The sequence below is a fragment of the Pogoniulus pusillus genome, chromosome 10, assembly GCF_015220805.1.
Source record: "Pogoniulus pusillus isolate bPogPus1 chromosome 10, bPogPus1.pri, whole genome shotgun sequence".
Classification (NCBI taxonomy): domain Eukaryota; kingdom Metazoa; phylum Chordata; class Aves; order Piciformes; family Lybiidae; genus Pogoniulus; species Pogoniulus pusillus.
Genome location: NC_087273.1, coordinates 26,950,626 through 26,963,689, shown reverse-complemented (window position 1 = coordinate 26,963,689; position 13,064 = coordinate 26,950,626). Strand labels below are relative to the sequence as shown.

Below are 13,064 nucleotides of genomic sequence, written 5' to 3'. Positions count from 1 at the left end.
GGAAGTCTCTTCCAATCTGGTTGATTCTATGAATCTATGATCATGCCTATCTATCTGCTACTAATTCTATTCCCCACCACAGTCTGCAAACAATAGACTTGGAAGAGATCCAAGGCTTGCTTGCACATGGTTCTCTGTTTCTCATCCAGGACTCTACTAAAACATGGTGCATTTGTCACCTGTTTTATTGATATCTAAAAATTTAGCCTTTGCATCATTTTTGTGGGCAAATGTAGTCTGGTTGAAGTCTACCATTACTACTTATTACCTACTATTGTAGCCTCACCCAAATGTTCCTTGAAGATCATGAGTAGTCAAGCATTACTAACCTTAAAGTGAAGAAACTAAATCATATTTTTCCTAGACTTGACTTTTGAACCTATACCAACTAGACTTATGCTGACATGTAATTAATTTTCTATCTCTACGGGCTCATGGATACCTTTTTTCAAGATTTTTGTTTCTTCTTCCTAGATCTTTTTCACATGGTCTTCCTTTTTAAGAGACACAGTTAACTTTATTGCAGTAATACAGGTAGTTAACTATTGCAAAATTGTCTTTGGAGAAGGTGGGAGTTTTTAGTAATTGTTGTGTGACTTGGATAGCTGTTGTGTGATAGTCCTGCCATAATTTAGATTTAGCTTTGTGAAAAGGTATGAGGAGTCTGCCAGAAAATGCCACAACAGTACACTGCAGCCCCAGACTCAGTAGGCTGTTATCTCTCAGATTATGCCAGTGATGCCTTGCAATCCTTTTGGTTTGGATACATTTTGTCATTTCAACATCCAAATATTCAAATTAAAAAGGATGTCTCATTGTAGTAAAATCCATCTGCCAATTTGCGTAATTTTCAAGTATCTTCCCTCCCATCTATAATGTCCCCTGCACCAATAACTGTGCTCTTCCATTTCCTCCAACATTCTGTCAGAAAGAAATGGCAAGAATTCTGGAATAATTGGATTTTTTTTTTTCCCCTGCAGAAATGCAACTAAAATGGTCCACTTTAAATTACAATCTGTAGACTGCTTCTAGGGGCAGAATAAAAGATAACCAAGAAAAACAAGTCCACCAACACACTTAAATTTATGGTAAAAAGATCTTGCACCTGCCTTGCAATTTTTATAAAGAGACATTCTAGTATTCACAGGTTAGATTCAGCATTTATAACCACACTTCGGTGAACTACCAAACAGGACACACTGATTTGAAGCTAATGCATGGTAGAGGCAGAACTCTTGAGTTTCTCACATCTCTTTGCTAGTGTACCACACGCACTTGTTGCAATGAAATAAACTGGCTGAGGACAAGATCGGGTGAAGCAGAGACTCGGCCCTGGCTCTGTCCTGACCCCTGTGGTTAACGGCACATACCTGTAACCACTCAACCCATGCCTCTCACCATCTGGACAGCACTCGCATGACAGCATCATGCTGAGATGAGCCACTCAGCCAAACTGAGTAATCTGCACTGGGTCTGATTGATTATACAGTCAGACCTGCTATGCAGCACTGACTTCACGACTCAGTGGTATGGTTCAGAGGTGGAGTTGGCACTGTTAGGTTAACATTGGATCTTACAGGTCTTTTCCAACCTAAACAATTACGTGACTATATCTCTGCACTGATCTGTTGCCCACAAACTAGAATCACTGCTCCTAGCAGTACCTAATCCTTATTTCAAGTGATTACACCATAACACGGTAAACTTGCACTGACAACTAAGTGTCCAAGAACATGAAAAGTCTCAATTTAGGAAAACATTATACATCTTTATAAGCATTTCTATACCGTGAAACAGCAGCATGTTCCTGGTATATCAGATGATGAAACAATCCGCCTTATACTGTGTCACATAAGAAGCAACGTAAAAGTTGAAAAGAATACAACGTAAAGTTGAAGGCTGGGAAGTGCAGTATTTGCCAAGCTGGGTGTGACTGGAAAAGCACGCTGATGCCTGGGGTGACCTGCCCAGGGGACAGCAGCAGAACCACGGCAGTAGGCTCAAGGGCTCAAACCAAGCTGAGAGGGCTATAAGGAAAATTACTTCTCTCGGGCAGCACACGCACCACTCACACGCTACTTCCAGGGAACTGTCGCTGACTGTGCCTGGCTCCCACTCTCCCAGCTAACTTCGTAAGAAGCCCCTGTGCTTTGAAAGCGTTCGGGGAGAGGAAAGAAAGTTTTTAAAGCCTTCACCTTTCTGAGTGAGCTGCAGCTGAGACACGGTTATCCCGCTGACCTCAGCCGCTCCTCTGCCTGGAAAGGCTGGTCTAGCGAACCGCACCGCGGGTGGGCACGTCTCCTCCGCCCCAGCCCTGAATGCCCTGGGGTCACTCGACGCCGGAGGCGGCGGCAGGTGTCGCGGCGGGTACTCACAGCGGGTTCCAGCGCTCGGGCAGGCGGCGGTGAAGGGAGATGCGGTCGCTCAGGTAGATGTTGATCTGGTGCAGCCGGATGCTCTCCTCCTGGCGGCGCTTCTCGGCTGGGCTCAGCTCCAGTCGCACCGCCCGGCCCAGCTCGCCCAGCGCACTCAGGTCCAGGGCCGGCTTGGCGTACACCGGCTTCCGCAGCAGCTCCGCGTCGGCGGACGGCGGCGGCTGCGGTGCGCGGAGCGTGGCGTGGCGGGGCGGCGGGCCATGCCGCCAGGCGAGGAAGCCGACGGCAGCCAGCAGCCCCAGGGCCAGCAGCGCGCCCTCGCCCCGGCAGCTCCGGCCCCGCTTGCCACAGCGCATCCCGCGGCCGAGGCGGCCGGCCATGCTGAAGAGGCGGCGGGCCCGCGGGTGGCCCCACGCGGACTCGAATGCGGCGATGGGCGCGCCTCTGTCCCAGGAGGACTCGGCGAAGTTCTCACGGACCTGCCCACGCCGCGCCAACCGCCTGCTGCCAACGCTGCCCCCGCCAGGAAACCCTCTCGGCTCCTCCGCCCGCGGCTCCTCCCTCCTCCCCGCCCCGCCACCGCCGGCCAGCCCTGAGGGGCCCGGTGCGGAAGAGCCGCTCACGGTCGGTGCCGTGGGGCGGGGAGCACCACCCGCCTGCGGCCCCGGGCGACGAAGTCGCTCCGCGTGTCTGTGGCGCGGGCTGCGCCCGCCCGCTCCCCGACCGGCTCCCCTGGAGCCGTACCATGGTGGTCGGTAGGCTGCGTGGCCCCGAGGGCTGTGGCACCACAGGGAATCAGAGTCACAGAATGGCTTGAGTTGGAAGAGACCTTAAAGATTATCTAGTTCCAACCCTCCTGCCGTGGGCAGGGACACCTCAAAAGCCTCATCCAGCCTGGTCTTAAACACCTCCAGGGATAAGGCGTATGCAGCTTCTCTGGGCAACTCATTCCAGTGTCTCACCACATAAAGAACTTCTTCCTAATCTTTAATCTAGCTGTACCTACTTTAGTTTAAAACCATTGTCCCTTGTTCTGACACCACAAGCCCTTATAAATAGGCTCTCCTCAGCTCTCTTGTAGGCCCCGTTCAGATACTGGTAAGCCACTATAAGGTCTCCCTGGAGCTTTCCACAAGCTGAAGAGACCCTATTCCCTCAGCCTGTCCTCATAGAAGAGGTGTTCTACCCTCTTGGAAGGTAGTTGGCACATTCCTCCAGTTTGCTCTGAGCCTTCACTGGGAATACAACCAGTGGAGCCAGTAATGGTCCTGACCCAGCCACAGGTGCTCTCAGGGAAGGACCAGCCCAGTGCTGCTGGGTCATGTACTTCAGGGATTAGGGGGAGAAGGAGAGAGGAAGGGATGTTGCCCTCGCCTTTCAGGGAAAAGGTAACCCTGTCACCTTCATCTACATTGGTAGCCATATGGCAAATGCACAGGTGTACCCCCAGCAAAGGAAAGTTTGGCACAACAAGCTGTTTTCACCATTGCAGATCATTTGGATGGTCCCAAGGCTTCCTGTCTCATGACAGACATCCAGGCTCTAGGCAGATGATGAGGGAGGTTATTTGCCATGAAAGGACTCAGAACAGCTTTGGGCTGAGGGAAACAAGTCAGTAGAAAATCAGACTTCATTCTGCTGCCTCAGCACAACCGGTGCTTTAGAAGTAAACAGAACTGGGCCAAGAACGCATGAGAGCTAAAGACAAACTCACTGAAGAAAGCAGTGTTCTTGGTTAAAAAAAACCAAAAACCAAAAACACAACAAAAGTCAGATGGTGTGGTCTCAAAAATGCAGAGGACAGGTGAAAAGCCAAAATTTATTATCCAAATAACAGGCAGCCCATCTCATGGTTTGGCCGTACTATGGGATAAAAGAAGCTGTGACATTTAGTCAAAACTTCCTTGTTTGCTTCATACTCAACAACATGTCCGGCAGCATTTTTCCTCCATCCCCTAACAGGGTGCAGCTCCATCCATCTAAACCTGTGATCCTGGGACTGTGAGATGACGTGAGAATTTGTGACTTTACATTTGAAAAACCTTAACATAAGTGTAACATAACTGATACAGTTTAGCTCTCACTTTCAGCAGGGAGAAGAAACTGTATTTTTCAGGCGTCACAGAAACTGTATTTTCCAGGTGTCACTTGTTCTACGCATCTTACAAAAAGACTGTTTACTGCACTATCCTCTCCCGTTGGAGGCCTGTCAAGATCAACCCAGCAGACAACACCAGTCATCCCAGGAGAGCAGCTTCAGCCTGGTTAGCAGTACTGGGTGGTGCTCACCAGCATTGCTAAGCAGTGGATGAAAACATGTCTGATGCTAAGAAAGGGGAAAAACCTTGTCAGTGCCAGACAGGGTCACAGCACACAGCTATGAGCTGTTTCTGATTTTACATGATAATAAATATTCTATGTGACAACAAACAGAGAGGTTGTCAACTATTGCTCTGGACAGAAGAGTGCTGAATAATAATGAATCATCCTGACACTAGCAAAATAGCATAAATCAAGTAGTTTAGGCGGATCTGCATGTTGGAAGCACAAATATTGTAAACAGGATAGCATAACTTGCTGACAAGCATCCAGGTATGATTCCTGAATTTGAAACCAATTTGGAGTGCATAGATGGGACTGCAGCCGTGGGACGGAAGTGATGGAAGCACAAATAGTGGAAAAAGGAAAGGTCATAACTGCTGTTAAGCATCCAGTTCTAAAACAGACACTTTGGCTGGGTGAAGGCCCAGCTGTCCTCATTTGTGATGGGATAAAAAAGGAATGTTGTCTGGGGCTAGGTGTGGCCCTGGTATTCCTTTTGTCTTATCACAACAGTCAACTATTCCTGGCTACAATCGACTTTTACTAGCAGAATATGATGTTTTTTTCCCAGTGAAAGACACCAGGTCTGAAAGGCCCATGAAGAAATGCTTCTGCACCACTTAGTGATATGACTACAGTCCCACCCCCACACTTTACACAACAGAAAATAGAGGTATAAATATTAGCCCTTATTGGAACCTAATTTGTGGATGAGAATTCAACAACAAAGCTCTAGGGACACATTGACAGGCTTTGTCCTTCTCGCTCTCCCTAGAATGGATGCCCTTTTGGTAAGCTGCAACCTCTGTTTTGCTACTGATTGTATTTTGTCCCTGATAATTACACATGTAATTACAATTGTGTGTCCTTAAAGCTGTGTAGTGATTTCTGCAGTTAAGTTCCTATCATCAGCAATCATTTGCCTGCTTAAATGTGACTGGACCTACTAACTGGGCTGATCATGCATCTGGTGTTGGACCTATAATCATGGGAAATTGTGTTGTTATTCGTGCATCCAACTGTTCCTTTTGAAGGGAACTGGGCCTACAGGAAAACTGGGCTGTTAATGTGTCTGGTATCAGACTTATAGCAACCCATTCTGATCATCATCACTATTAAGAGGTAAGTGCAGTCACGCATAGCCTCTAGTCTCTGAGGACTCAGGTAGAATGCAAGGGGATTCATCTCTCACTAAATTTAACCCCCACTTTATGCAACACTGCAGATGAATGTGTGTGTGTGTATATAATTTTATTACTTCTTATTCAGCTATATGGTTATCTATCTCAGATAATGTATAAAATCTAGTTTCATACTGGCTGGAATAACAAGCATAATAATAGTGAAGTGTGCTTGTGTAAATATTGTAGAACAAATACTAATATGCTGGACATGAGCATATACACTGTATATAAAGGAAGCTGGTTTTTGTTCTGAAGAATTCAGTGGCACTAGTAATTCCATAACCATGGATTATGTTGTCCCCTTTCTCACCATCCTTCCTAAATGAAGAAAACCCAACTGATGGTGTTGGTACTGAGTACACAGGAGGAGAGGTAAACCCTAAAGATGCAGCCAACATTTCTGGAACATGCTGCTGGTTTAGATCTGGTTGTATGGAACATACATGCTTGGGCTTTTCTATTTGTGTAAGATTACTTAGAATAGAGTAACAAACATGGTAAGAATAGGGAGTGCAACAAGGGCTTCCTGAAGTTCATCAAAGGAGAAGGAGATCCTCCTGGACTCCCACAGGAAGTTATTGGAGGATATTGGGAAGATGTAAAGAGCAAAATGTAGGACTGAATGTTTGTATTTGGTTTGGCTGAGATGGAGCTGGTTCTCCCCACTGCATATTTTGTAGTACTGTGTTTTGAACTGGGTGTTGATAACACACCTACGCAAAGGCTGTGCTTTTCCAACATTCCACCTCCAACAGTAGGCTGAAGGATGGGCAAGACCTTGGGAAGGGACACAGTTGAGTCAGATGACCCAAACTGACCAAAGAGGTATTCCATACCACATGTCATCAGCTCACATAAAAAATCGAAGTGAAACAGACAAGTGTGAGGGCATCTGTCCTCTGAAGCAACCATTACATGCGCCAGGGGAAATTTCGGCTCGAGGTGAGGAGAAAGTTCTTCACTGAGAGAGTCATTAGGCACTGGAATGGGCTGCCTGGGGAGGTGGTGGAGTCGTCGTCCCTGGGGCAGTTCAAGGCAAGGTTGGATGTGGCACTTGGTGCCATGGTCTAGCCTTGGGCACTGTGGTAAAGGGTTGGACTTGATGATCTGTGAGGTCTCTTCCAACCTTGGTGATACTGTGATACTGTGATACTGTGAAGCCCAGTTTTCTGTGAAGCAGACAGACATTGTATGCTGATGGGAAGCAGAGAGTAATATTTTTGTTTGGCCGTGCTTCTCTGTGTGGCCTTTGCTTTCGCCCCATTAAATTGGTTCTATCTTGACCCACAGGCCTCTTGTTATATTTTCCCTCTCCCCTGTCCATATAAGAAGAGGACTGATGGAGCAGCTTTGGTGGGCATCTGGCCCCAACCAGGGCCAAACCACCAGAGTCCTTTTTGGCTTCCTGACCGGGAAAAAAAAAACAAACCATAGCAGTTGTCTGCTAGGCTTTCTATAGTTAAGTTGTAAGATCCTCTGCAGGTCATGGAGCTTGCTGGCAGCATTGGGGATCTCTGCTTTGCTCTGTTGGGGAACATGTTGAAAGCAAGAGTGGCTATGTGTCTTTTTCTGGTGTTGGTAGCCTTGCTGTACTGGGGTAGTTCTCTTGTGAGAGCTGTCATCTTTCCCTGCCTGGGATTGATGTAGAAGATTTTATTTGCAGGCTCCCAAGGGCCTTGCCCACCCTTAGGTGAGCTCTTTAATACTGCTAATCAATATTACTGGCACATTATGGGCATTGTGGAACCTGGTCTCATCATGGCATAAAAGGAGGCAGCTTCTGGGTGAGGTGGTGCTGAAATGGGCCCTGAGGTGGCTGGTTCCTGAGTGGCAGGGTGTGTGGAAGGATTTGGGCAGATTCCTAGGACTGGTATCACCTCCCATAGCCTAGGACTTTACCTTGGAACAGGTGAGTAACTCCAGTAAATTGAAGCATCACCTGAGAGAAAGTGACCAGCCTGCTCCAATGAAAAGCAACAGCTTCTTGCTCTGTGCTGGGGCCTGGCCTGTACCTATCGAGCCACTGAGTACTCTCAAAGGACTGTAGTTGGAGCAGGCACCCAAACTTCATCTGCGGAAACCATGGTTGAGTTGGGGACCCAAACACCAACTATGATCTTGTCCCAGTAACGAAGAAACAGTGGACAAGCAGGCAACAAATGATCTTGCAGGTGGAGAAGAACTGAGGTTACATTCATTGATCCTGGTGAGGGAACCTCTGATCTGGCACCACCAAGGTCAGACAGTGAATATTCTGGTGAGGACAAGAAATAAAAGGTCCCTGCCTTTGGCAAGGAGGAAGAAAGGGATGATGCAGTGTACTGGACTGTGTGGATTTGCTGGCCTGGCAGATCAGACCCACAAAAATATAAAGTGTTAGTAGACACTGGTGCACGAAGTACATTGATGCCATCAGTATATAGAGGCACAGAACCTGTCTGGATCTCTGCACTGACAGAGGGATGCCAAGATTTATCTGTATTAGAGGCTGATTATTGTCTCTATTAATGTGCTTAACAGGGAACAAGTGGGAAAAGCACCCCATTGTGACCAGCCTAGAGGCCCCTTGTATTCTTGGCATAGGTTATCTCAGGAGAGGGTACTTCAAGAACCCAAAGGGTGGGCTTTTGATGTAGCCACAGTAAATACAGAGATGATCATAGAGCTGTCTACACTGGCCAGCCTCTTAGAAGAGCTCTTTGTTGTGGGAAAGAATTGTGGCCTCAATAACTTGTTGTGTGAGACTCCATACAGCAACTTTCCAATTCCAATGGTTTTCTGGCTGCAATCAGGTTAGCCACCAGAGTTGTCTCTCGGGAACAAAGTGTGGTGGCTAGGTGCCAAGGCAAATGCTACATACTCACAATGGTAGAAGCAACTACAGGTTGGTTGTAGGCATACCCTATAAACGATACCACTGCCCAGATCACCATCTTAGGCCTTGGAAAAAAAAAACAAATCCTGTGGCAACATGATACCCTGAAAGAATTGAATCTGATGATGGGACTTACTTTCAAAGTAATGGCATCAGTTGCTGGGCCAAGAAACATGGCATTGAGTGGGCGTATCACACTCCCTATCACCCACAAGCCTCTTGGGAGATTGTAAAATATAATGAACTGTTAAAGATCATATTGAGAGCATTGGGTAACAGGGTATGTAAGCACTGGAATGCAAACTTGGCAGAAACCGCTTGGCTAGTTAACTCTAGAGGATCTGCTAACTTTCATGGTTCTGCCCAAGCAAAACTTGTACACACTGTCAGAAGATACAAGGTCTCTGTAGTTTCACCATGGGGAAGTGTCTGGGGAAGGCAGCATGAGTTGCTCCTCCCATGGGGAAAGGCATTCACCAGATTGTCTTTACTCAAGGTCCTGGGTGTACTTGTTGGGTAATGAGGAAGGATGGGGCGATTCAGTGTGTACCTCATGCAGATTTAACCTTAGGGGCAAAATAATCTAGGATGAGAGTTGTGTATTGCAGGAGTGACAGAGTAGGATGAGCTGATTTGGTGAAGGGCGAGTTTTGCAAGAATAGGAATGCAACAGTGACTGAAACCAAGCTGGTGTTGGTGCCCAACAGTAGAATGTACTGCTTCTCCAATCCTGAACACCACAGACAGGGACACAGCTGGTGGGAAAAGCTCATGGAATGGAAAAGTAACATATCTCTATTAAATAACTGGGGATAGCAGTTGATTAAAAGGTATAAATCTGTATGTTGAATATTAAGATGGTTTAAATATTAGTTTAGGTTGTAAGTGTAAACAAGAAGGGATTTCAGTATGACAATCAAATCCAGTGAGATGGTTACATATATTGAAATATGTGAAACCTGAGCATGATGCAAATGGTATGGAATAAGGGGTGGAGATTGTATTTGGTCTGTCTGAGAAGGAGTTAGTTCTCCCCATAGCATCTTCTGTATTTTGCAGTAGTAGCTGGGTGTTGGTAACATGCCAGTCTTGTGGATAGTGCTGAGTGAAGCACCAAGGCTGTGTTTTTCCAAAATTCCCCCCTCCCAGCAGTAGGCTGAGGGATGGGCAAGATCTTGGAAGTGGACACAGCTGGGCAAGCTGACCCAAGTATTTTATACTATGTGACATCAGCTCAGATAAAAAAGCTAAATGAAAGAAGGAAGCATGGGGGCATTTATTGATGGTATTTGTCCTGAGCAACTGCTCAGCGGATTGAAGACCTGGTTCCTGGGAAGTATCTGGGCATAGTCTGCTTTCACTTCTGCCCCATTAAATTGCTTCTGTCTTGACACGTTCCTCGCTTGTTATATTTACCCTCTCCCCTGTCCATCTAAGAAGGGGAGTAATAGAGTAGCTTTGGTGAGCATCTGGCCCCCAGCCAGGGCCAAACCACCACAGTGTTAAGAACAGTGAGAAAGAGAGTAAGAGATTTCTGTTGCAGAGGTTCTTAAGTAATAGAGGAAATAAGTATCTTATTTAAGTATCAGAGCAATATGGAAGAAACACAAGGATATGATCACATGACTAAACCAAGTTTTGAGATTAAAAAAAATGGGAAACTGGGAACAGAATTTGACAGGACAGGACATTGCAACTATGCAACCAGCAGCAGGCAGAGTAAAATCAGACAAGACTGTTGAAGAAGATAACCAGCATACATACTTTTCCATCAGATTTTAAAAGTAAGAAGGGGCTTGAAAAAAAGCTAGGAGAGCATTTCTTTGCTTACACACACACACACACACACACACACACACACACACACACAAAGTTTATAGCTGCTGGGAAAGTAAGAGATGCAGCTCTTAGTAATAATAATGCCATTAAAGCAAGTAGCTGGGAAGGCTTTCTGTGATTATCATTGCAGTGAGGATTGAAATTGAGACCAGTAAATGTTAGCTCCCTGGGGACGATGTCTAAGCACATAAATCTGAAGAAGTTGAGCAAGGGAAAGTTCAATAATGGTGTTAATGAAAAAGGAATTAAGAATAAATTAGTTCCATTCACAAATAAATTTGGATAAGACGTAAAAAATGTGAAGTCAAAGACACTTTCACTTAAATTTCTCTAAAAGTTTGTGGGGCTTAATGAAGATGAGAAGATTGAAATTTCCGAGCTGAAATGCTTAAAGCATAAATACTTCTACTTTGAATGTAAAAATAAGCCCTAGACAATAAAAAACAATCTCCAACTTATAAGTTTCCTTCTGTCCACAACAGTGATTTAATGGAGAAGTTCATTATAAGAAATCCTGTGTTTTTTTGGGGGTGTTTTGCCCTTTATTTGGGGGGGAAGGTAGGGGAAAGGAGAGGTGGTACAGATGGGTTAATAACAATAGAAACAATTGGTTTGAGAGGACTTATTTATTTATTTTAAAACATCAACAAGAGTGTTTAGTGAGCTATGAATTCAATAGCTTCAACAGTTTCAATAAGAAATAAGTAGCGTAACCAGAAAAGTCATATAAAACCTATGTGGGAAGATCAGTTGTGCTCTCAGGTGCCACAATTAAAACAGAAGATCAGTGGAGTAATTTATACCTTTGGAGAGTTTATTTAAAAAAATGTGAAATTGTATTTTTCCCTAAAAAAAAAAAAATACTGACTAGAGCTTTCAAAACATGGTCAGAGAAGAAGGCTAAACACAACAATACATAATCAACCATAAAAACTTCTACCTGAGATTAAGTGTGTATTTGCTGCTCACTGAAATATCCACCTGAACTGCAGCAATGTTGACCTAAAATATATGTGCTTCTTGAAGGAACTGCATTACAGACAATGAAAGCTTGAAGAGATAAGTTAAAGTGAATCATTTTACACATCTATTATTATTAAAAGTTATTCATATTTTGTAGTGATGAAATATACATTTCAGAATAAAACTGCAGAGGAACTAAACTTTGCAAAAGCTTTAAAATTTACCTTTTTCAATGGTTCAAGGTTTAGGGGTTTTGTTGGTAGTGTTTTGCAATTTTTTTCCTGTTGTTGTCATTAGAATCATAGAATCAGTCAGGGTTGGAAGAGACCACAAGGATCATCCAGTTCCAACCCCCCTGCCATGGGCGGGGACACCCTACCTTAGATCAGGCTGCCCACAGCCTCATCCAGCCTGGCCTAAAACACCTCCAGGCATGGGGCCTCAACCACCTCCCTGAGCAAATCATTCAAAGGTCTCACCACTCTCATGCTGAACAACTTCCTCCTCATGTCCAGTCTGAATCTCCCCATCTCCAGCTTCGCGACATTCCTCCTACTCCTGTCACTTCCTGATAGCCCAAAAAGTTCCTCCCCAACTTTTTTGTAAGCCCCTTTCAGACACTGGAAGGCCACAAGAAGGTCACCTGGGAGCCTCCTCTTCTCCAGACTGAACAGCCCCAACTCTTTCAGTCTGTCCTCATAGCAGAGGTGCTCCAGCCCTCTGATCATCCTCCTGGCCCTTCTCTGGACACACTCCAGCATCTCCACATGCTTCTTGTAATAGGAGCTCCAGACCTGGATGCAGTACTCCAGGTGGGGTCTCAGCAGAGCGGAGTAGAGGGGGAGAATCACCTCCCTCAGCCTGCTGGCCACACTTCTCCTGATACAGCCCAGTCTCTGATTGGTCCTCTGGGCTGCAAGTGCACACTGCTGGCTCATGCTGAGCTTCTCATGCACCAGCACCCACAAGTCCCTCTCCTCAGGGCTGTTCTCCAGCCACTCACTGCCCAGTGTCAAAGGCCTTGGTCAGGTCCAGGTAAATGACATCACCTGCTTTCCCCTTGTCTATTAATACTGTGACCTGTTCATAGAAGGCCACCAGGTTTGTCAGGCAGGATTTGCCTATTTATTTTCACCCAAAATGAAACAAAACTCTAAAATGGAAATGGTGTGGAGAGAAGTACCAGCTGAGAGAGACTCTGTTTTTAATAAATCCAAAGTTCAAATAGCTTCCCAAATTCATGCTTTCAGGGGGAAAGAAAGTACCAGATAATGTGTTCCAGAATTATGTTCCTAGTTTTAGTAACAGCCAACGCTTATGTATTCTGAAAAAGAATTATCAGAGGAACATGATGTACAAATACTTTGCAGATAGATAGGAAATTTGTTCAAGGAGATGAACATTCAGCCAAATTCTAAAACACACCCACTAGATATAGCTTCGGACCTAAGGGTCATTGTTCACTATCACTTTAAGTGTAAAATAGCGTTGCCCTGCAAAGAAACA

The 13,064-nt window shown here is 45.5% G+C and overlaps 1 protein-coding gene across 1 annotated transcript in view; it reads right to left on the bottom strand.

Annotated features, from left to right (window-relative positions):
• Positions 1-2,755, bottom strand: part of GALNT12 (polypeptide N-acetylgalactosaminyltransferase 12) — a 66,129-nt gene extending 63,374 nt beyond the window's left edge. Inside the window, exon 1 of the mRNA XM_064150056.1 lies at positions 2,376-2,755. Within this exon, the coding sequence (XP_064006126.1) occupies positions 2,376-2,755 (380 nt within the window). The remainder of the gene's footprint in view (positions 1-2,375) is intronic.
• Positions 2,756-13,064: the final 10,309 nt, after the last annotated feature.